Genomic DNA, 25,663 nt, shown 5'->3' on the forward strand with positions numbered 1-25,663 from the left:
TCGAATATCAAAATGTTCAGCTCTTTCAGGAGAGGGGTGATATGACTTCATATTTGTAATCTTTCAACTTTTTGAATTATTAAGCTTTTTGCAATTTTTTAAAAATTGGATATCTATTTTCAGCAATGTTTTTAAGATTCATTTCAGCTTTCCAACACATTTTCAGCAGGAAATGCATCTTCTAGTTGCTATATATTCTTCTGCGATTTAACATGATTGTTTTCCATTGGCGATCTGTGATTGCAGTTTTAAGATCTCGTTCCCATGATTGCCTGCAGCTGTGAGTACTTATATTGCTTCAAGAAAATAGTTTTTTCCTCTTCAGCTGACAGACCTGGTGGATGATTGTCTCTATCTGCTCTGGTCCATGACCTTCCTTATATTGGGCTATGGAGTTTAAGAAACTGTGTATTTGTATACATCGGAAGAAGTGAGTCTTGGGTAGCCCGTACTCTTCCTGAAGTTGATTGAATGATTTCATCGTGCCACCTTTATAGAGATCATTTCTTACCTTAATCCCATATGTGTTCCATTCTTTAAAACCAGAGTCCATGCAAGGAGGCGTAAAATCGGGGTTATTAACAATCTGTGCATAAAAAAAATAAAAGGAAAAAAAAAAAAACTCCTATTGTTGGAGAATGCCTTCGTTACCTTTATCCATGTGCTTAGGATGTTACTTATTATAAAGTTGTCCCTAATGCTCGATGCTTGTTTAACATTATTCAAGAATGGTATGATTGACAATGAAAACGTGTTACATCCTTGCAATTCCAGCAGACCACCTGCCTCCTAACGAATAATGGGATGAATGTATCCAAATGTAACAAAATAAAAGTAATGACTCAAGTATGTATAAGTAGTATTTTGCAATAAAACTACTCTGATAAGTTAAATTGTAGCAGGTGTGGTAAGGACCCAGAAGCAGTAGGACAGACACACTGAATAGTTGGAATCAAAGGTCTATTCTCAAATGAACACACAACAGGTAACAGTCTTTGATAAGCACAGGTGTAGAATCCCACTCTGTGGACCGCCAAGCTGTCAGGGGAGAAGGCAGACAGAACTCTGAGCAAACAGAGGCAGGATCTCGTGGTCGGGGACAGAAGGCTGAGTGGTTTACCGGGGCAGAGGCCAGGCGGAGAAGTCCAAACAGGCAGGGTCAGCGACAGGAAAGCCATCGGCGGGTAAACGCGGGAAGGTCTGTCATGAATGCGGAGACCGATCTGGCAGTGAGTGTGTGTGTGAGACTGGGGTCTAAATAGTAGGTGCAGCAGAGTGAGCAGGTGAGAGTGATGAGCTGATGAGGTGGGTGTGACTAACAGCTGCACTGAATGAGCTGATGAGGTGAGTGAGCGATAGAGTGACAGGAGAGAAGTGGCAGAGCTGTGACAAATTTATTTAACAGAGAACATGTAACTTGCTGGAAATTCGTCCCTCTGCATACTTAATGCCACACGCAGCACTCACCATACTACGCTATACGAAGAGTAGAAAAATACCTTGCCTATTTGTCCTTTTCTTTATTTTGTCACGAGAAATGTTTATTTGAAGCATGTCATGTTTCCATCTTTAATATCTACACCTGGATCCATTTGTCCAAATGTTTGCCATCTCCACACCTTTGGAGAAAAGAGATATATAAATAATGCAACACAGGATTTGTGTGTGAAGCAACTCTAATTATAGTGGCTCTACCACAGTGCAAGTGAATGTAAAATATCACACACACACACACATACATAATTTCACCCCTACCCGTGCATCTCCATTGTTTTGCATAAACATGCCCACATATACCCACCCGCACAAGATCACACACATGCATACACATTCCTTCCACATAAGTGACATGAATGTGTTGAAAGCCACAGAGTGTCCTGTGTTTCCTAGGAGTGAGCCGACACACACATATAGGGCTGTATGGTAATAGAGAAGCCTTTTCATTAGAGAGCACACCATTTACAGCAGCCAGCCACCATTAATGCTGCCTGTGTTTGTTAGTGCATCCACACTGATAGCCACGCTACTATAAGTACTGTTATTTAACATTCTGTGCAAGAGGATCCATGGCTCACCAGGGGCTGCTGTGGTCATGATAAACAAAAGGATGGAAGGTGTGTGTGTGTGTGGTGGGGCTGGGGTTGTAGGAGATGCTGTGTATCAGTGTATGAGTCATCTGCTCCCCAGAGGACACATTAGTGCCATGTTTTTGTCTGCTTAATTTTGTGGAGGCTGTGTCCTTCCCAGTCTTGTGATAACATCAGTAAAATAAGTAGTGCTGGTAATACCAGTCTAAGTGTAAGTAGTAATGATAGCATGAATGGTAGTAGCAGTTAGTAACTCCTAGCAGTCACCAGAGTGGTGTTTAAATAGAATCTCTAATCATAATCAGTTGCACCCTGACAGCTCTTGGCATTGGGAACAAGAAACATATCAGGTTTCCCTGAAAAGGGTAATAAATGGCAACATTTGACTTTCTCCCTTTCAAACACATACACAGCCACATGTGTCTTTGTCCACACATGTGGATTAACAGCGATAGCCACTTGCGTTGGTATAACATTCTACAATGGCTCTAATCTACATAGAGTTCCATCTGCAGTGGATTAACACAGAAGCCGCTCAGATGTATTGAATATCACCCATGTCTCCCACCAATTAGTCTGTCCCCCCCCCCCCGTCTTCCCTCTGCCTATTCATCATGTTGATGGCTCACTTGGTGCTCGTCTAATGTTCGACCGAATCTTTTGCACAGAATCGTTGCAACCCGAAAGGGCTGTCTTCTCTCTGGCCTGATTTCCTGTTTGCTAATTAGCTGAAAGACGAGCATGTTTTTATTTCCCCAGTGCAACATTCTGATGGAGTCGGACGGTAATGTAGAGCCCTATTTGTCGGGGAGTTATGAGGAGTTTATAACAGCTTTAATTTCTCTTTACGACCGACCTTGGTCTGTGCATTTATGTGTGTGTTTATGTGTGTGCTGATAGCAGCTCTTGATCTTAAAGCTTTTATTTTCTTTCCAGATGTGCATGCCATTCTTTTTTTTCTGGCCCTTTATATACTTGGACAGACTACATTTTGTTTTCTAGTAATGGATTAAAGGTCAAATTCATGGTTTATTGCACAATCCAGCAGTATCCGCAACGTTTGTGAAGCTTATTTGTTCAACTGTCCTGAAGCACAGAGTCCTCTTTATGCTTTGAAGAGTTTTGGTTTCAATAGCAATGCCATAGGCTCGATCAGCGATTGTATTACTAATAAGATCCAATGAGGATACAAGCAACTAAACAAATGATCGGCCCTTCAAACCCGCCTGGGAGATTAAATTAGATGAGAGCGATAGATTAATTTGTGCCCATGATATACACACTGATTTTTGCTTCCATCATATAATGAGACAAAAATAGATTGTTGTCAGCAGTTCACCCCTGTGCTCTATCGACTACTCAACTCATGTCAGTGTATGTGAATAGGGGCGGCCGTGGCTCATTGGGTAGAGATGGTCGTCTGGCAACTGCAAGGTCGGTAGTTCGATCCTACGAGTCCTGTGCTGAAGTGTCCCTGAGCAAGACACTGAACCTTCTCAGCAGCCCATTGCTCCCAATATGCTAGATATGGGTTAAATGCAGAAGTCAAATTGATGTACCGGTATATGTAAACAATTTACAATGACGACTCTAATTAAGTTAAAGAGTTATTTTCTTCTCACATTGAAGCAGCTGCGCATGCACAAACACAAATGAACATCGTTTACGAAAAAGGTAAAGTAAAAATGCTGAGGTAAAGCATTTGTACTTGTTCCTAAAGCTGAAATGTAATGTTTACTATGTTACCTTTCAGTTTGAATTAAGGGTTTATTGACAAGCCTACAAACAACGGTGATATTATATCTATATATATATATATATAAAAAGAGAGAGAGAGAGAGAAAGAGAGATTATTTCATTCTGGTCTAGTAAACATGATTCAGTCTTGGCTGTAGTATCATCCAGTCACATCTTACTGACCTCTCGGTGTCCCTGTCTCATCCTCTGTTAGGTGGATGACCTCAAGGCCAAGCTGGCTGCTCAGGAAGTGGAACTCAAGCAAAAGAACGAGGATGCTGACCAGCTGATCCAGGCATGAACATGTGTTATTTATTAGAAACACAGAAAAAAGAATACCAATTTTAGAGTGTTGGTATTTTCTCGCGTACAGTACAGGACCTCAAGTGCTATCTAGCTGTGCAGATAGTTGGGCCTTTATGTGCCCTAGTTTTGAGATATCTGTTGAGGTTTCATGGTGTTTTCTGCATGTGGAACTTTTGTTACTGCCGCTTGAAGTTTGTCAGCAAGTTGCCCAGTGCAAATTATTACAATTTGCATAATAAGTCACATATAATTCCACTTTTTTCTCTTCTTCAATATAAAAATAGAAAACTTGTTTGTTATTCCCTGCATTGTATCCATGCTGCGATAGCTAAACCACCATTAGCCCAGCAATAAATCCTGTGTGCTTCCCCCAGGTGGTTGGGATAGAAACTGAGAAGGTGTCCAGGGAGAAGGCAGTTGCTGATGAGGAAGAGCAAAATGTGGCGGCCATTGCTGTGGTGGTCAGTGGCAAACAGAGAGACTGTGAGGAGGACTTGGCCAAGGCAGAACCAGCTCTCCTTGCTGCTCAGGATGCCCTTAACACTCTCAACAAGGTAAATTACTCTCATATCCCCGTCATGTCTCCATCACTCCCTTTACTCTTTGTTTTCGTCTTTTTAAAGAGGGGTTGTGTTCTTTTGTCTTTGTTAGATTTCGTTTTTCCAGCTTCAGTGGAATAAGTTATGTCCACACAGGCCTTGAACTGTGGAGAAGAGTATTGAATCACAGGCTTTAGCTGCACTGAAAAAAAAAAAAGTAACATTTACTTGAAAAAAGCTAGGTAACAATTTGCACGTAGAAACTGTGAGTCATTTTTACTCAGATATTCTCAAGTTAAGTTTACTTACTAGTAAGAATTGGTTTTTATCCAAAATATGCAAGTGTAGGGGACGACCGAATTCACGGGGCCCCTTTAAGGAAAGGGGCGTAACCCTGGTGACAGAGGGGGTTAAAGGGTGACAGGAAGTGAATGTGTAAAATGTTTGTATGGATGGAAATAAACGGCCACATGGTGCAGCCAAAGGGAATACTCGACTCCTTGTTTGTTTCCACACACCTACATTGGTGACCCTGACACTCCTGGACGTTTCCAGAAGAAAGAATGACGACGCACGCAGTTTCGCTGAAACTGCCGGAGTTTTGGGAGACGCAAGCGGCGGTGTGGTTCGCTCAAACTGAGGCACAGTTTGCCCTCAGAGACATTACAGCGGACGCGACAAGATATTATTATGTCGTGGCGGCTCTCGGCAGTTCGACAGCAGGCAGAGTGGTGAGCATTCTGGAAAATCCGCCAGAGAGGGATAAGTACAATACCCTGAAAGACCGGCTGTTGAACATTTTCGGGCTTTCGGACTCTGAGCGGGCTCGCCGGTTGCTTGCTCTGAATGGCCTCGGCGACAGCAAGCCGTCGGAGCTAATGGACAAAATGTTAGCGCTGCTAGGTGAACACGAGCCGGAGTTTCTGTTTACGGAACTTTTTCTGCAGCAGCTCCCGCTGCAGGTGCGGGCCGCTTTGGCCAACACCAGGATTACCGATTGTCGTGAGTTGGCCGAGGAGGCCGATAAGTTTTTTCTGGCGGGCCAACAAAGCTACACGGCCGCGTTGAGGCCGGCCCAAGCCACGGCGTGGCCGGGGGAGACAACGATCGTCGCCGCAGCAGCAGCGAGCCAACGGTGCTCAGTGACTGCCATGGGCGTCGGTTGGGAAGGCAGGCTGCTGTTCATCAGGGACGACGTTTCCGGGCGAAGCTTTCTCTGTGACACGGGGGCCCAGAGGAGCGTTGTGCCTGCATCGCGGGTGGAGATGCTGATGAACGGGCAGGGCCCCCCGCTGGAAGCCGCGAATGGTACCCCCATACGGACTTTTGGGACACGGTGCCTGGAGCTGTGTTTTATGGGGCAGCGTTTCAGCTGGGACTTTGTGACTGCCAAAATTGCCATTCCCCTGCTCGGCGCGGATTTCCTATGCGCTTATGGGCTATTGGTGGACGTCAAGGGCCGCCGCCTGATAAATGCTGTGACTTTTTGCTCTTACCCATGTACACTAAGTGGAGCGGGCTCTACCAGGTTGACTAACATGCTTGCAGCGGCTGATGAGTTTCTGCGTCTGCTGGCCGAGTTCCCAGACCTCTCGCAGCCCACCTTCTCCTCCTCCACGGTCAAGCATGGGGTGGAGCATCACATCTCTACCACCGGCCCACCGGTACATGCCCGGGCCCGGCTCCTAGATCCGGCAAACCTCACCATCGCCAAGATAGAGTTTGAAAACATAGAGCGCCTGGGCATCATTCGCCGCTCCGACAGTCCATGGGCTTCACCCCTGCACATGGCCCCGAAGCCTGGGGGCGGGTGGCGCCCGTGTGGAGATTATCGCCGGCTCAACGAGGCAACAATCCCGGACCGCTATCCGGTTCCACATATCCAAGACTTTTCTACCCACTTGTCGGAGAGCGTGGTGTTTTCGAAAGTGGACCTGGTACGAGGTTACCATCAAGTGCCCGTTCACCCGCTGGACATTCCCAAGACTGCGCTGATCACTCCGTTCGGCCTGTTTGAGTTCTTGAGGATGCCGTTTGGCCTAAAAAAATGCAGCGCAGACGTTCCAGCGTCTAATGTACACGGTGCTGAGGGACCTGCCTTTCCTGTTCGTCTACCTGGATGATATCCTGGTGGCCAGTTCATCAAGAGCGGAGCACAGGTCTCACCTCCAGACTCTAATCGAGCGACTCAGCCAGCACGGGTTGATCATCAACCCGGCTAAGTGCCAGTTTGGGTTGACCACCATTGACTTTCTGGGTCACCGCATCACAAAGGACGGGGTGCTCCCCCTCCCGGCAAAGGTGGAGGCAGTGACTAACTTTACACGCCCACTGACGGTGAGGGCCCTGCAGGAGTTTTTAGGCATGGTGAACTTTTACCATCGCTTTATTCCCCGAGCAGCGCAAGTGATGCGGCCCCTGTACGAAGCCCTGAAAGGCAAGGCCATCAAACAGCTGGTGGATTGGACTGAAGAGAGGGAACTTGCGTTTGTTGATGCGAAAACAGCTCTGGCAAACGCAACAATGCTGGCACACCCGTCACCTAAGGCTCCCGATTGCCATCACCACGGATGCTTCGGACTACGCGGTGGGCGCGGTGCACGAGCAGTGGGTGAAAGGGGCGTGGCAACCGCTGGCCTTCTTCAGTCGAGAGTTGCGGCCTAATGAGCGGAAATACAGCACGTTCGATCGGGAGCTCCTCGGCCTCTTTCTGGCCATTCGGCATTTCCGGTTCCTGCTGGAGGCTCGGCCGTTCACTGCGTTTGTGGATCACAAACCACTGACGTTTGCCATGCGTAAGAGCACCGAACCATGGTCTGCACAGCAGCGCCAGCAGCGCCAGCTCTCCTTCATATCAGAGTTTACCACGGATCTGCAGCATGTAGTGGGCAAGGAAAACCTGGTCGCAGACTGTCTCTCCAGGGCTGTCACCGGGGCTGTCCAGTTAGGCTTGGACTATAACAAGATGGCAGAGGATCAAGTTACAGACCCGGGCGTCCAGGAGTTGAGGACGATAGTCACGGGACTGCGGTTGGAGGAGGTCCCGTTTGGCGAAACTGGCGTTACGCTCCTGTGCGACGTCTCCACAGGCCAGTTGTTCCCGACGAATGGAGACAGCAGGTTTTCAATGCTATTCATGGTCTGTCCCACCCGGGCAAGAGGGCGTCTCAGAAGTTGATCTCAGCAAAATTTGTCTGGCACGGGCTGAAAAAGGATATACGGAAGTGGGCCGGGACTTGTGTGGTGTGCCAGCTCTCCAAGGTGCACCGTCACATAAAGGCCCGTTAGCACAGTTCTCGGTGCCAGAAAGGAGGTTCGATCATGTGAATGTGGACTTGGTAGGACCTTTGCCCCCATCCCGTGGGTTCACACATCTCACGATGGTAGACCGAACCACTCGTTGGCCAGAAGCTGTCCCGTTGTCATCAACAACGGCGGATGAGGTGGCTCGGGCATTTATTCAGGCTTGGGTCGCCAGGTTTGGAGCCCCAGCTGACGTTTCCTCGGACCGAGGCCCACAGTTTACATCAGAGCTGTGGAATGCAGTTGCAGGAAGCCTAGGGGTGAAGCGCCATCGCACTACCGCCTACCACCCGCAGGCTAATGGCTTATGCGAGCGGTTCCACCGGTCGATGAAAGCTGCTCTCCGTGCCAGCCTCAAAGACAGCAGTTGGGTGGACAGGCTCCCGTGGGTCATGTTGGGGCTCAGGACAGCCCCCAAAGATGATCTGCAAGCTTCATCGGCTGAGCTGGTCTATGGAGAGCCACTGCGGGTCCCGGGGGAGTTTATCCCCAAAGTCACAGACCCTTGGTCTGCAACCCAGCAGCGGGAAACGCTCCTGGAAAAAGCCAGGCTGTTTAAACCAGTGCCCACGTCGTAGCACGGCCTTCCGCAGTCATATGTCCCGTCCAGCCTCAGGTCAGCGGAGTATGTGTTTGTTTGCCAGGACGGCCACCGTGGACCCTTTCAACCCCCCTACGTCGGGCCGTTTCGGGTGCTGGAGACCGGAGACAAAACCTGCAAGGTCGACATGGGCGGCAAGCTGGAGTACGTGTCGGTTGACCGCCTTAAACCAGCACATCTGGACCTGGACCAACCTGTACGGTTGGCTGAACCCCCACGGCGGGGGCGGCCTCGTGCCCTCCCACCTCAGCACGACAGGACCCGGAGGGGGCCTTCAACGGTGGTTCTGCCTCCGGCCCCAGAGACACGGAGTCGGGCTGGTCGGTTGATCCGGGCCCCCAAACATTAATGGTTGGGACTAATCTCGGGAGTTGGTGAATTCTGGGGGGAGGCATGTAGGGGACGACCGAATTCACGGGGCCCCTTTAAGGAAAGGGGCGTAACCCTGGTGACAGAGGAGGTTAAAGGGTGACAGGAAGTGAATGTGTAAAATGTTTGTATGGATGGAAATAAACAGCCACATGGTGCAGCCAAAGGGAATACTCGACTCCTTGTTTGTTTCCACACACCTACACAAGTATCTTTTACTTGCAAATTTCTCCCTTAGACATAAAATGTACTGAGCCTTTTATAGTAATCTTTACTCAGGCTACCTTTGGATCTAATTACAAAACCCGAGTAAAAATCAATTAGGTGTTTCATGTATAGTTAACTAGCTTTTCTTTACTTTTTCTGTTGAGAAATATTAAGTAATATTTACACAATATATCTTTTATCTACTACTTCTCTACACAACTATTCAAATATGACTGTTGCATTTTCTAAACTGCGCTACTGTTATTTAATAAAATTGTCTTAACATAAGGTTTCTACAAAACATGAAACATCTTCTTTTAAACTGCAGCAGCTTTACTTGTGAACTGTGAAAGAGGTCACTGCTGACCGACACACACCAACACCAACATATATAATCTGGTTGGCGTTGCCAGACAAAACATTTCTAAATCAGTGCTGCCAATAACAAATTTAAGGACACAAACACTTAGTCATTTAACAAACACTTTTAATTAGAACCGATGTGTATTGCTTTACAACACTTAGATACACAGATGAAGCCCATGAGCAGAAGGCAAGCCTTTGCCACACTTTGACAGTCATCAAGAACCTCTTTTCCCTCGATGACGACGAACACATTGTCAGGAGTGAAGCCTTTCTGTGTTGCATTTCCATGGATGACAAGGATCTTCATGACATGTTGAGCATAGTCCTCTTCAATGACATCTTTGAAATTCAAATTTACTAATGTTCATTTTTATGCCTTCGAGTCTGATGCGTTCTCAAAAAAGGACAATAGTGGGGGAAACTAACAAAAATATTGAATGTGTTCAAATGCGTCATTATGTATCTAGTCTCAGTGTATATGAGCCCAACATAATTTTATAAAATATTAATATATGATATCTAAACTTTACCAGGCTGGGTGAATCCAGCATGGGTCTTTGGTTCCTGCAACTCCGCCTTTTGTCCCAAGTATCTCCAGAAAGTTGGTGGTGCAATTGTCCAATTTCGACAAAAAGGTTCGCTCCAGATGAACTGTGGTTATTCTTCTGAACTCCTCATTGATCTGAAACAAAAGACATTAAAAAACAACAAGATCAAGATGAGGTACCTTGCTAAAACAATTAATGCAGTAGTCCTGCCAGTATAATGTACTATTGAGCAGCAACACAAACTACGACTTCAAATGTATATGTCAAGTTAAACTATAACAGTACTAACTTAGTTGATTTTACCTTGCGTCAACTGTTGATGTCAACTTGCTGAGAGTGAACGTCCTTTAATATTCTGTGAAATATATAGAGAAATTATGTTAAAACATGAACACACAACATTAAATCTGAATTTGGCTTAAATCTTCATATCGATAGCATGTTTTATCCCCACATAAACAAGTCACCATGACGTTAATACTGAGATACACAGCAGGCCTGGTCATGTTGATATGTGGCACTAACTCAACACAGTACTGGAACCTTGTTTTATGCCCACAGCCTTCATCATCAAGGACACCGCATTGGATAGAGACATAAGAGACAAGTTTAAAACTGATGACAGAAATATAAGTTACTGTAAAAATATATCAGAATATGATGGTGACAAAATAATGTTAAGTGTATTAGACTCGCTCTAAAGTCACTAATTCCACCACGTATGGGATATATTTTAGCACATGACCAGAGCTTGTTGCTGCTCAGCTATGATTCCCTGTCTTGTCACATTTCCCTCATTTGACCTCGGCTGGACTTGAGGATGTCCGAGAGAGAGCGTGTGTGTGACTCAGCACAGCAAAGCACCTGTGTGGCAGAAGTGGGCTTCACAAAACCGAAGTAATTCCCCCTCCCCCTCGTCGACGGACCGCAGCTGGTCCAGCACCGTGTCCCCAGGCCAACAACTTTTCAAGGGAGAACCCTGTAAAGTCGTGACCAAAACCACCAAAAACATGTCTACAAAATGTAGCGCCGTGAGCCATGTTTGTAATGCTGTCCCACGTTAGCTAGCATGATAGCCTAACTAGCTAGCATGCTAAACTGACCAGTTCGCTAGTGTTCACTTCAGTGTTCACAACTCAAACACAGACTTGACCGAAGGCTCAACAGCAACGTAGAGTGTTAATTAAACAACCTACCCTAATAGCTCCCGTCCATGAAATTCCTCTCCTCAGCTGCCGTACTTGTTTCTGCTGTTCCGTTGTTTCGCTGTAGAAAAAAGCGCGAACTCTCCTCTGACGTCACTCCCTGAGTACACGCTATATGTTGCCAGGTTTCACTTGTATTACCCAAGTACAATTTACTTTGTTGTGTCAGGTGTTAGATCCTGGGGTACTTCTGGCCCGATACGGGGCTACTTAGTGACTCAGCTCTCTATTAAAAGATTGTCGGGCTGGTGTTCTGGCGAGGGAACTCGCCTGGCTCCGCTAACTGCCGTTACTCCCGACGTCTACCCTGCTTCCTCCGGTCTGAGCGCGCTCGGCCGAGAGACCAGTCCTGGCCCCGGGCGCTCCCACCAGTCGCGTCGGTTATGGCAGCTTCCCTCTTATGGATCCGTGCTCTTGGTAAATGCCAGGTTAGGTTTTAACGGCTAGGATTACTTCTTTCTAAAACCGTAAGGGGTTGTTAAGTGGATTCGGTCGCTAGGATAACCTTACAGAACTCAGTTGTTAGACATACAATGACTTTAACTTTTTACCGCCACGAGGAACTTTTTACCACTTGAGCAAATGAATGCACTTGAGAATTTTACTTTAAATGCAGATTAGATATTTATTGCAGGTTATATTTAGTTAGTTTGCAAGGGTTAAGCTACAGCTCACATATAATGTCACTACACTTGATTCTTTAATTTTCTTCTACGATTATACTCATTAGATTTAGATGCCGAGACGGCTCGGTTGGAGCTGGATTTTCAATGGTGTGATGAAAAGGTTCTTTTGGAGTTGTTAGGAGCTAAGGTCCGGCCGGACCCTCGGACTCCTCCTGCTCTCGCAGCGAAGTCCGTTCAACAGTCCTCAAAACTCAGTACAAAGTCTTTCTAGGGCTGCTGCGTATTCTCCGTTGTCCAGTTGTTAAGAATCGAGCAGTGGGGAGAGGAAAACCTCAGTCTTTAAATCTTATTGTCCACGAACAGCGGTCTTCTTTCCGTGAACAGAGACGAAGTCCTCAATACATCAGTTGCAATCGTCCGTATCTCCTCATCAGCGCACTTGGATGTCACCCGTGTAGAAATCCCAGTTTGCTGCCTACAAACGTCTCCTTTTATCCATCATTTGGGCTGTCTGCCCCCTCCTGTCCAACACATGATCTCATCTCCCCACCCACTTGAGTGGGCGTTTGGTCCTGGACATGTCCAGACAAGTCCAGGCAAGTCCAGGCTTATCCTATATCATATATATTATGCCTCGATGACTCATCTCTTGCAACAGTCTTTTCCTAACCACACCCAATAACATCTGTTCCTAACTTCACTCTTTTTGCTAACTCATCCTGACAAAACACTTTTCCTACATCTCAGCTCCGGTCACACAGAACATTTGTTCATCAGTTTTTACATTTGTTAAATCACTCTATGCATTAAACATTCGTTACATATTGATTAAACATTTTGTTATATAATGATCATACACTTTATTCTGAGTATATACTTTGTGCTTTTATATCCTGACTTTCCCTTGAATGTGCAAGCATGTACCAGAGGCAGCTCTGTGGGCTCAAATCTTCTTGACACAGGTAGTGCATTCAATACAGTAGTTTAGTAGATATTACTTAGTGTGAATGATTACAATGTACTTGTAAAAATAAGGATACATAATTACAAACAAACACCAAGTAACACATTAAATAAAAGGTTTTTAAAGTAAAAGCACTGGAATGATAATTTCTTGTACAATTTACAAAAATAATCGAGGTAATAACTACAGGGCCAAAAAGTCTTTTTTTTCAGTGTGGGTCTTTGTTAAAATAATGTCTTGTCTCTGTTCTGCAGGCATTGTACTTCATCCTCTCATCCCATGTAGGTTTATGAGCAGCCTCTGGGATTTCACCCTCTGTGTTTAAAGGTGCTCCCTGTTCAAACAAGCAAAACAGACAGTTTCAATCACTGCTCAGAGCTCTCTAAAGATGCCCTAATTAGAATTCTCTGTTGTCTTCCTAAAGTCAGCACAGGTTCTTCTTTCTTTAGTCTAATCCTAACCATTTTCTCCCTCTTTTCCCCCAGCAGACAGCAGAGATATGCAGTTGTTCAATTCAATCATAGCTCTTTCATTTCCCATTCGTTATTCCCACTATCTGGCCTACCTCAGAACAACCTGACAGAGTTGAAGTCATTCGGCTCTCCGGTGGCGGCCGTGACCAACGTCACAGCGGCAGTCATGGTCCTGACAGCGCCTGGCGGCAAAGTCCCAAAAGATCGCAGCTGGAAGGCCGCAAAGGTGATGATGGCCAAAGTGGATGCGTTCCTGGACTCTCTGATAAACTTCAACAAGGAGAAGATCCCAGAGGCTTGCCTCAAAGCTATTCAGCCTTACCTGCAGGTGAGCATCTCAATTAGCCCTCATTCATTAAAGTCCAAGCTAACGGCGCACAGTGTGCAGTGTCTGCTGCTTGTTAAAAATGCACTAATGAGTCCTACATTTAGCAGAGACTAAAAAGACTAAGATGACAGCGGCCCATTATGGCTGCTGAGCGTCTCGATGACGGATGGAGAAAATAAACCAGTTCAATTATACTATGTGCACCACACTGATTTCATTTAGACAGTGTATGTGACATGTTTTTATACGTCTGCTAAAAGAGCTTTAATATTTTCAATAGTGGTGGTCAAATACAAATGTTCAATCATGTTCATCATTATTGCTTATTTATTTTACACAGCATTTGTTCATCTTCTCGATCTCAGGATCAAGATTTCCAGCCAGATCTGGTGGCCTCCAAGTCGAACGCGGCAGCCGGCCTGTGCTCCTGGGTTTTAAACGTTGTCAAGTTCTACGAGGTTTACTGCGAGGTGGAGCCCAAGAGGCAGGCTCTGAGCAAGGCCAATGCAGAGCTGGCTACTGCACAGGAGAAGCTCGCCGCCATCAAGAGCAAGATCAATGTAAGCCATCACGTCAGAATGAGGTTACAGGAAATGAAAAGTTGATTTGCTACATGCCAAGTATCTGTTTCAAAAGCAGGCAATTCCAATATCTAAAATCCTGAGGATACATTATGAAAGAAAGGACATGAAGTCACTGACAGAAACACTAAGGGGTGTCTTTAAACTTAAGTTGGTGGGCTGACGTTTGTACAAAACAGATTGTGGGCTGAGCAATATTTGTGAAAGCCTGAAATCTCAGCTCCATCAAACCCAGAAGATATGCAATACAATAAGAATTGAATGCCACATAAATAGAATCAAAACAACCAGAGGCTATAAGAAGGAGCAAAAATTCAGGATATGATTTATTTTATCAAGGCTTGAGTGACAGTTGAGAGCTCTGCCAGAAGTGATATACCACTAGCATTTCATCGATACAAAGCTGGCGTGAGTGCTGTTAAAGGCTTTTACTGTTCATTAATCTAAAACCACATCCATCAACCTAAAACCCTATTGATAAAAGCAACTGTAAATAATTGTTTCTCCGTGGCATTTGACATTCAGCCCATCAGCCCCAGCAGACCGCAGTGCTCGGGACGCTGCGACGGCTGCTTACATCAAACCATGCCGAGTGACGACTCGTAATAAGATCCAGCATGACTTCTCGCTATCATTTCTCAGCCCTCATTCAGATCGCTTGAGTGGAGAGTGGGTTCGGAGCCAAGGGGAATTAGGAATGCTCAGACTAATCTACTGAACCTGTGTGCCTCTCCTCCGATTAATCCTGTTTGTCCTTGTGCTAATTACTTCCATATGCCAAATAAATCCATAGCAGAAGGAATGACAACTTTTACACAACTGTTCACACACTCCCAAGTTTCTTTCATGGACAGACTTTAGCTTTCACTGTTCTTTGTCTCTGATGTTTCTTTAGGACCGCACTGTATTTGAACAGCCAATCTGTCTCTATTCCTATGTGTGTCTGTCTGTGTGTTTGTGGCCTATCAGCACCTTAATGAGAACCTGGCCAAGCTGACAGCCAAGTTTCAGAAAGCCACTGCAGACAAGCTTAAGTGCCAACAGGAAGCAGAGTCAACGGCGCGCACCATTTCCCTGGCCAACCGCCTGGTGAGGAGGGCAACACCGGGGTCACACAGAGCACCACACACACACACACACACACTCTCCCATCTGTCCCACTTGCTCTTTCCCTCAGAAAGATACAGATCGATACAAACTTGTATTGATAGACACGTATACCCACAAACTACTTTTCGCTGTGCTTGTCCTAAATGCACATATACATATTTAGTATGGACGAAAACCAATACGAAACATTATTATGAACTGATTATGCAATTTGATAAATGACCGTAATATGTCTGCAGTTGTGACACAATTTACAAACATTACACAACTTCTTCATAGAGTCATAACTCACTAAAATCCAAACACACACACATAATTTGCACCTTGCAACAGTCAACTGAACCCACACTCTACTGGTGGTGTCCACGGAGGACACGATAGACGTCCAAAGACGTAGTCAGAAGAAAAAAGGCACTCTTAATAACTTGAGAACATCTTCTTCATTACCAGAGTAATCTGAGTACAAACAGGAGCTGCTCACACTCGAAGCAACGATTCGTCAAAAATGTAAACAACAATATCCATAAAACATGCGGCCATTCGACTTTTCATCAATCCTCACCATTTGTTGTGCACTCCACGATAAAGTTTGGCTGACATTCAAACCTGCAAGTCATCTGGTTTATGTACATACATGGTTAAATTCTGATGTCATACATATCATCAGCTTGACTTCTACAAATATATAGGAGTATAAATGACAGTCGGAAACAGTTAAATCTATCGAAGTTCAAGCATCACATTATAGATGTTTTCTAACAAAGTCTAAATGTGAATAGAAAAATAAAAACAAACAGAAAAAGATTGTAGCTTTTGCATGACACCACGAGTGCACCAACTTGTATTTTTACACACGTACACCTGAAAGCTATTTTTACATCTGCTTGTTAGTGCAGCTGTCTTTTTCTTAGGTGCACAGTACATATGTTTACACAGATACACACACGCACACATATATAAATCCCACCATTAGCTGGCAGGGTGTAAATGTGCTGCTGATAGCAGCACAACAAAAAGAGGAGTGTTGACACTGTTAGTATGATAATGTAAATTATGCAGAAGAAGATTTCAAAAGGCCTGACAGGAGCAACAAAAGCATGAGAGGTTGTGCTCTGCTCATCAGTCACAGCTTGCTGAAGAGTACAGTGTCTCTGGGATGTATGCGGAGACGTTACAGTCAGTATCAGAGTTTGGAAGAGACAAGTTATTAAGGTGATCCCTGAAGGCGAGTTGGATCATTGCTGCAGTAAAGTAGAGGAGAGGGTACACGATAAACAATATGAAAACCTAATAAAAAGGACTTGAAGGGTGCAAGATGCTGTTGTTCTGGAGATTTCCTGGTGTTTATGAGGCTGAGCATCAACAACGCCAGCTGTAGACAAATTTCGATTAGATTTTTCAGGCTGCCTGTGGAGAATATGTTACAGTAATGGAGGGAAATAGATCAATGTGCTCTCGGTCTGTCCCTGTGTTTCAGGTGGGAGGTCTAGAATCAGAGAACGTTCGCTGGGCAGAGGCTGTAGAAAACTTCAAGAAACAGAGGAGGACTCTATGTGGGGACGTCCTCCTCATCACCGCCTTCATCTCCTACCTGGGATACTTCACCAAACGCTACCGGCTCCAGCTCATGGACAACATCTGGAGGCCCTATCTCAGTCAGCTGGAGGTGGGTGTCTTCACTGGTGCATTAAGGGTGGATGGCTGACGTGCTCTCACTCAAAAATGTAACTACATGTCAGGATTACAGCAGCTATGGAGATACCACATGGAGCTCTCAAGAACTATCTGTCAGCTCAGGATGCTGGTGGGGATCACTGAGCGTGAAGACAACATTCAAGAAAACACATTTTTAACTTAATTTCTGTGGGTTACTATAACACTGCACTTACGAAAGTAATTACTGAATTCTTGGAATGCACCGACATTGCTAAAAATCAGACCGGGCAACAAGCACAAGCAGTCGGATGATCAGACAAGTTGACAGTATCTGGAAGGAAACCACCACTCAGACTGTCCATGTTAACATGCAGCACAGCTTACGCGGGGATTCATTCTAACAACGGGGTACTGGACTTCTAAATGGCACCCAGTCACTTGAAAGTTCACTGCTGGCCAAGCGCATAAGCCAAGAATGTTTTTGATAGCTCGCTGCACATGCTCAGTAGTGTTTCTCCTTCTCAACTCACAGACATTATATTGGGATTATGTCACATTTTAATATGAGAAAGTTTTACAAATATAATGCTTTTATAGATTACATTTTATTTTTTTACAAAGACATATAATTTACCTTGTTTGAAGTTTGAGGCATCCTGTCAACAGTTTTCAAGGCATCTCTTTTAAAATGGTGATCTATGGTGAAAATACCTTTGGGGCTGCAGGGGATTTGGTATCCAGCTGTCTTCATACAACTATCAGCTTACATCCCCATGATGTAGTTATGAGCACTCAGGATTTTGTTATGCAGCTTTACAACCTGTCTGACTTTCTCACTGTGAAGGGACTGTGGTTGGTCAACATGAACTGCTTATGTTTTCTCCTGCAATTTATGGATGATGATGGAAATCAGATGCTGAACATTATATCCAAACCCACATATAAAATCACCATCTTAACTACATGTGTCCACAATACTCCTTTTTATATCTGTAACAAAAAAAAGGTCATGAACTTATTTGCTATATACTCATGTATTATTATTATTAGTAGTAGTAGTACTATTAAATGATGCAAGCTGAATATGTACTCGCCGCTATCTTCTGTAAGGTTTCCATCCCAGTGACCCCTGACCTAGACCCTCTGACCATGCTGACAGATGACGCCGACATCGCAGCATGGCAGAATGAGGGGCTGCCCGCTGACAGGATGTCCACTGAAAATGCCACAATCCTCACTTCCTGCCAGCGCTGGCCCCTCATGGTGGACCCCCAGCTGCAAGGCATCAAGTGGATCAAAGCCAAATATGGTGAAAACCTACGTGTCATCCGCATGGGACAGAGAGGGTAAGAGGCTTTGTGGTGAGATGCGCTCATGGTCATCTTTGGAAGAAGATCTTGACAGAGGGATTCTGCTGTTTTGTCCTCAGGTTCCTGAATGCCGTAGAGAGAGCACTGGCAGCAGGCGATGTGGTTCTGATCGAGAACTTGGAGGAAACATTGGATCCTGTTCTTGGTCCTCTGCTGGGCAGAGAAACCATTAAGAAGGGCAGGTAAAGAAGACTTCAACCTTTTAAAAACATTGTGAGCCAGGGCTAAGAATTAAACCTTACCTGCCAACAAGACAATCTCACCTCAAGGTTTCTTTAGTAGCTTTCAATCCAGTCACTTGTTCTTGATCAGCACATGGAGTTTGAACATTTCTCATGGAAATGTAGATTTACAAATACATTATTTTAAGACTTCCCTGGAGGCAGCTGTATAGTTAGGAACTCAAGTTTTTAGAGCAGAGCAACTAATGCATGTCTACATAAACCCTCAGCACACTGGGTTCAATGTGTATAATATACTTCTTTCACAATAAACAAGTATTGTAGCAGCACTAGCACTGCCGGCCTGTTTGACACATTATATGTGTTTCATATTGGCCCTTTCTTTGGCAAGCATGTCATCTCGTCGGTGTTCCACCTCTGACATGATGGATTATAAATCAGAAAATTTTCTTACTGTTTTTAGTTGGAGTGAAAACACTCTTGTTTTATACTAAGGACTTTCCACTTGTACATACAGTAAGATAACATTGTCAATAAACTGTTACTTTATCACCATTAGAGTGAAATTATCACATTGACACAAACCATCAGATGATGACAGCTTCAATTAAAAATAGTATAACTATTATCAACCTTCCATAAAGCAAAACTGTCATACTGTAGTTTTAACACTTTCAACATCTGTAATATACGCATATTGTATGTATCAGATAAATACTACTGCAAGCTTTACAAAGTCAGTAAACACATACAGTGGAAACACTGAACGTTCCCCTTCAGGTAATGACCATGAAAATTAACAATTTTTATAAAAGAGACAGTATGAAGTGATAGAAAATAATAACAGACAGTATTGCATTGGAGTACTTCCATGAGAGCAACCAAATGAAAGGAGAAAGCACCCTCCTGCTGCCATAGATACTCACTAGAGCAGCACATGTGTATAAATCTGCCACTGAAAATAGTCCCCAACAAATGCACCATTTGAGTGACGTTTCCAGAACATTACAGCAGCCAGCTGTTTCAGCAAATTACTGAGCCTTTTTAAAGTCCCTTCGAGGAACTTGTAGCTGGTTGTGAAACACTAAGTTTAACACTGATCCCTCTATATGAGCTACATAAGTAAACTAGTCCATCAGCCAGAATACTGGCTATTTCTATATGGTTATTCTTAATGCCTGTCATCAGGTCCAAGTCCCTCCGAAATCTTCAAACGATTGACTCCACGCAGGATCAGCATAAACTCCTTTGTTTACTAGTGGGAGGGGAGGCATGGGAGAACCAGGACCAGGAGAGGTTTTCTTAAGGAATTCTGTTGTTTGGAAACCCAATCGCTTTTGTCCACAGGGACTACCAAAATCAACACCAATAACAATAATAATAATAACTTTATTTATATAGCACCTTTAAAAACACAAAGCAGCAAAAGCAAGGCAATAATAACAATAAGAGAAAACTCAACAGTGAGGCCCAATAAAGCACGAGAACTATTTAACTAAGAGTTAAACCTGGATAACACATTACAACAGATGAAACAGAAAACAGTCGATATGATCAAATGAATTTCGTAAAATAAATTCATAAAATCAACAAATAAAAATAAAGCAGTATAGCGATGACATCACATAAAAGCCAGTCTGTAAAAATAAGTTTTAAGATTTACTGATTCTGCGAGCCTTATCTCCTCAGGCAGGTCGTTCACCTTTCGTTTTTAGCCTCGACCTTGGAACAGCCAGGAGGGCCCCACCTGAGGATCTGAGGCTGCCAACTGGCTCATAGGGGGGTCAACATTTCCTATTTATATTTTGGGGCCAGACCCATAAGTGCTTTAAAAGTGATGAGTAAAATGTTAAAACCAATTCTAAAACAAACAGGGAGCCAGTGAAGAGAAGCCAGGATTGGGGTAATGTGATGTCGTTTGTTAAAACCAGTGAAAAGACGAGCTGCTGCGTTCTGAGCTAGTTGGAGGAGAGAGAGTGACTTCTGCTTGATGCCAGAGAGAAGGGAGTTACAGTAGTCGAGTCTTGAAAAGATGAATGCATGAATGACTTTTTCCAGGTCAGGGTGAGAGAGAATTGGTTTGATTATGAAAGTTCTGTTAAAAAATGAAACAATGTCTTTGTTATCTGTATTGAAAGTCTTAGTAGGAACCAATGATCTTGGAGCTGAGTGTCACAGACAGAATAGGGACTTCAGAAAGTATTGAGGGATTAGATTTGTGTTTTTGTGGGATTTGTTGACAACAAGAAACAGAATAACACCAGCATAATAGTTCAATTGATAGTGACCTGACATTCTTAATAAGGAAAGAGTTTGACATAAGACCTTGGACTTGCAGTATAAAGCATTGCAGTTATTGATGAATCCCCTTATCTGGTGTCTGCTTTGACAACACTTTCCTATTTTAGAATCTCTACCTCCATTTAGTGGCTCTTAATGATCAGAAGTTTTCTGGCTCTTGTTACCAGGTACATAAAGATCGGAGACAAGGAGTGCGAGTACAATCCTAATTTCCGTCTCATCCTACACACCAAGCTCGCCAGCCCTCATTACCAGCCGGAGCTGCAGGCCCAGTGCACCTTAATAAATTTCACAGTGACCAGAGACGGCCTGGAGGATCAGCTGCTGGCTGCGGTGGTCAGCATGGAGAGACCTGACCTGGAACAGCTGAAGGTGAGGGAGTGAGAGTATCAGTGGAGGCAGAGAGATACACTACCTGATACATATATATAACAACAAAGAGGCATTTTTCATATGATCTCATTTGATCTGATGTCGCAGGAATGTAAAAGTGAACCTGAGCAGACATGAAAGAAGTATCTGTCACACTCTTTAGGTGCTACCAGAGAACAAACAACCATTCCACGCTGCACTCTTTTGAGTTCCACTCCTAACATCTCCTCTGTGCAGGTGTAATTAAAAGAAACAGTAAGAGGAGTCTGGAGCCTCCAGCAGCCGGGCGTAGCTCTCTCATTACCCATCTTCAAGTCTACACGTCTGCAAGAAAACATCGTTCGTCTAAAACATCACAAGAGACTGCAGGTCCGGGCTCTTCGATTCCAAAACAATCAGCTGGTGCCTTTGATTAATGGCAAACTAAGTGGATGTGTGATAATTATGGGGCTTTGGGTCCCTCACTTAGGAAGATTGGGACACTGCAAGGCTGTGTGTGCATGTGTGTCTAGCCCTTTTTACGCGGAGATTCTGCAACACTGCTGCAAAGACGATCAGCCTTTAAGCCTGCTTTGCTATCTTACACTCAACCAAACTATGGCGGCATATTACCGCCTCTGTGTGTGATTTTAGATGGCATGCTGGTATTCCCGCAGCAAAAGAAGTGTGATGTGTAACGCGACAGTGTTGACGTCTATATGTGTGTGTATATGTGTATAGTCCGCCGTGGCGGCTGTCCGTTTTATACCGACATCGTTTTGACTCTGTCACTACCTCCCCTAACAGATTAGTGGCGGAACTACTCTGCACCCACCACTCCCTGTCCTTATCTTTTATGCAGGACAGCAAGGTGGAATAACAGCACAACGGTTCTTTTTCTAACGTCGTTGGATGTTTCAGTCTAGATTTGCGGAGTAAGTACTTCGGAAGAAGCATATTTTAGACGTTACACAGAATATTCATGCAGTGACCGCGTCTAGGAGAGCTGCTCCCCCGACTACCCTGTTTACTGGTTTTGTCGGTGACTGTGTGACATTATTCCTTCTGGCTAACGTGTTACGGCAAGCCCAGGTTTCGGTTAGCATTAATTTGTTAGCCGAGCTGAGTACCCGGAGTTCAGTGCGAACCCCTACGGTACGTCGTTAGCCCGGGCTAAACCCCGTTTGCTGTTAAGTACGGAGTTAACTAGTGCGCATGCGTGTGACGCAGTTAGTTCTAGAGGAACGGAAGACGTGTAACTATTGTTCGTGGATACGTGTTAAAGAAAGTCTGAAACGTGTACAGTTGTCGCTGGACTTATTCAATTAACATGGTAGCAGAGGATGGTTGCTGGCAATTACAAAGTTCCGCCGCCGTTTGACGAGAAGAAGTCCTACGAGAGCTGGAAAAATGAGGTTGAAATTTGGAGGCTGGTGACGGACCTCGAGGAGAAGAAGCAGGCCTTGGCGGTCGCTTTATCGCTGACGGGAAGAGCGAGGGACAGTGCACTAGAAATTGCCGCAGTGGATTTGAACGACAATGAAGGAATGAATGTACTTCTCACGAAATTGGACGCTGTGTTTTTGAAAGAGGAAACGGATCGCCAGTACGAGGCGTACACAGAGTTTGACCGGATCACAAGAGAAAATGGAGTCTCCATGGTCGATTACATTGTCGAGTTTGAGCGCCGGTACAACAAAATACGTAAGTTCAAGATGGAGCTTCCAGATGCTGTGTTAGCTTTCAAGCTACTTGATACTGCAGGACTTAATGTTAAAGACAAACAATTAGCACTTACCGCGTGTCCAAACCTTTCGTTTGTAAACATGAAGTCAGCCTTGAAAAGAGTCTTTGGCGATAATTCTCCACAAGAGGGAGCTGTTGACCTCCGTGTGTGTGAGGGTGCTGCTGACTGTGCCTACTACACACGGTTTACTGGCAAACGTGAAAGTAATGTCAGGTCAAGCCCACAGATCCATACGGCTGTCCAAGGGACGAATCCACTGGACAGATACGGGAGAAGATCAAGATGTGCAGTCTGCCAAAGCACATATCACTGGGCAAAAGATTTTCCTCACAAAAATGAACATGCTAAATTAACAGAGGATGATTAAGTTACAGATGTTGAAGAATGCAACATTACTTTGTTGTCAAAAGAATTGTTGTCTGACACAAAGATATTCATGGTGGAGTCTCTAGGATCAGCAGTCATTGACACAGCTTACACTAGAACTGTGTGTGGAGAAAAATGGCTTGATCATTACATGAGTGGACTAACACAACGTGAGTTACTGAAAATGGGGGACAAAAAGAGTGTAAGAGCATTCAAGTTTGGTGATGGGAGAGTTGTTCATTCTACAAAGAAATTGAAAATCCCAGCCATGATAGGACAGACTAGATGTCACATTGAAACAGAAGTGGTCCCAGTAAATATCCCATTGCTTTTAAGCAAAACTTCACTGAAAAGAGCAGGTGCTGTTTTAGACATTGAAAATGACAAAGCCACAATGTTTAAACAGCCAGTGAAACTTGAACTAACATCTTCAGGACATTACTGTGTGAACATCAGAGATGTGAGTAACCCAGATGAACATGAGCTCCAGAATGAGGATGACATTCTCACTGTGACAGAAAACATGATAACAAAAGAAAAGAGAAAGTTCTGTTGAAACTACACAAGCAATTTGGACACGCCTCTGTTGACAGACTGAAAAAACTACTGGCCTGCTCAGGTAATGCTGATGATGAATGCACCACAATCCTGAAGGACATTGTAAAGAATTGTGAGACATGCATCAGATATAGCAAACCAAAGTAACGCCTGCGGTGGGTTTGCCCATGGCCTCAACCTACAATGAAACTGTAGCTGTGGATTTGCATGAGCTAGAGCCGGGAGTGTGGTATCTGCATGCAATTGACCACTTCACACGATTCAGTGCAGGGAGCATCGTCACCACCAAGAAACCCAAAGAGATTGTGAAGCACTTTAGACATTGCTGGATAAGTGTTCATGGTCCTCCACGCAGACTGTTCAGTGACAATGGGGGTGAATTCAACAACGAAGATATGAGGAACATGGCTGAAAGCTTCAACATTGAAGTGAAAACAACTGCAGCTTACAGCCCATGGAGCAATGGGCTTTTGGAAAGGCATAATCAAACCCTCACTGAAATCCTGATGAAAGTGAAGGACAATGGATGTGACTGGAGGATGGCCCTAGACTGGGCCCTGATGGCAAAGAACTCCATGCACAATGTGCATGGCTACAGTCCCTCCCAGCTGGTATTTGGACAAAACCCAAATATGCCTTCAGTTCTCACTAATAAGCCGCCAGCTCTGGAAGGTACTAATATGAGTACTTGGATAGCCCAGCATATCACAACATTACATGCTGCAAGGAGAGCATTTACAGAAGCTGAGTCCTCTGAAAGGATCCAAAGAGCCCTTCGTAAACAACTGCGGCCCATTGATGACCGATACGAAACAGGGGACAAAGTCTACTACAAACGGGTGGATTGTACAGAATGGAAAGGTCCAGGTGTGGTGTTAGATCCTGGGGGTACTTCTGGCCCGATACGGGGCTACTTACTGACTCAGCTCTCTATTAAAAGATTGTCGAGCTGGTGTTCTTGCGAGGGAACTCGCCTGGCTCTGCTAACTGCCGTTACTCCCGACGTCTACCCTGCTTCCTCCGGTCTGAGTGCGCTCGGCTGAGGGGCCAGCCTCGCCCCGGGCGCTCCTACCAGTCGCGTCGGTTATGGCAGCTTCCCTCTTCTGGATCCGTGCTCTTGGTAAATGCCAGGTTAGGTTTTAGCGGCTAGGATTACTTCTAAAACCGTAAGGGATTGTTAAGTGGATTCGGTCTCTAGGATAACCTTACAGAACTCAGTTGTTAGACATACAATGGATTTAGCTTTTTACTGCCACGAGGAACTTTTACTACCTGAGCAAATAAATGCACTTGAGAATTTTACTTTAAATGCAGATTAGATATTTATTGCAGGTTATATTTAGTTAGTTTGCAAGGGTTAAGCTACAGCTCACATAAAATGTTACTACACTTGATTCTTTACTTTAATTTTCTTCTTAGATTATACTCATTGGTTTTAGGTGCCGAGACGACTCGGTTGGAGCTGGATCTTCAATGGTTCGGTCAAAAAGTTATTTTGGAGTTGTTAGGAGCGAAGGTCCGGCCGGACCCTCGGATTCCTCCTGCTCTCGCAGCGGAGTTCGGCCAACAGTCCTCAAGGCTCAGTACAAAGTATTTCTAGGGCTGCGGTGTTCCTCCGTTGTTCAGTTGTTTAAGTCGAGCAGTGGGGAGAGGAAAATCTCCGTCTTTCAATTCTTTGTCCACGAACAGCGGCCTTCTTTCCGTGAACAGAGACGAAGTCCTCGAATACTTCAGTTGCGATCGTCCGTATCTTCTTCTCAGAGCGTCTGGACGGCTTGTGTA

At 44.7% G+C, this 25,663-nt stretch overlaps 1 protein-coding gene across 1 annotated transcript in view; it reads left to right on the forward strand.

The window, feature by feature from the left end:
• dnah9 (dynein, axonemal, heavy chain 9) overlaps positions 1-25,663 on the forward strand; it is a gene marked incomplete at both ends in the record, with an annotated part of 183,263 nt that overhangs the window by 94,610 nt on the left and 62,990 nt on the right. The window contains 9 exons of the mRNA XM_079292632.1: positions 4,039-4,119; positions 4,505-4,684; positions 13,429-13,659; positions 14,025-14,219; positions 15,210-15,329; positions 16,828-17,016; positions 18,117-18,352; positions 18,436-18,558; positions 21,027-21,231. Of these exons, the coding sequence (XP_079148758.1) occupies positions 4,039-4,119; positions 4,505-4,684; positions 13,429-13,659; positions 14,025-14,219; positions 15,210-15,329; positions 16,828-17,016; positions 18,117-18,352; positions 18,436-18,558; positions 21,027-21,231 (1,560 nt within the window). The remainder of the gene's footprint in view (positions 1-4,038; positions 4,120-4,504; positions 4,685-13,428; positions 13,660-14,024; positions 14,220-15,209; positions 15,330-16,827; positions 17,017-18,116; positions 18,353-18,435; positions 18,559-21,026; positions 21,232-25,663) is intronic.

Source organism: Melanostigma gelatinosum (assembly GCF_949748355.1).
Source record: "Melanostigma gelatinosum genome assembly, chromosome: 21".
NCBI lineage: Eukaryota > Metazoa > Chordata > Actinopteri > Perciformes > Zoarcidae > Melanostigma > Melanostigma gelatinosum.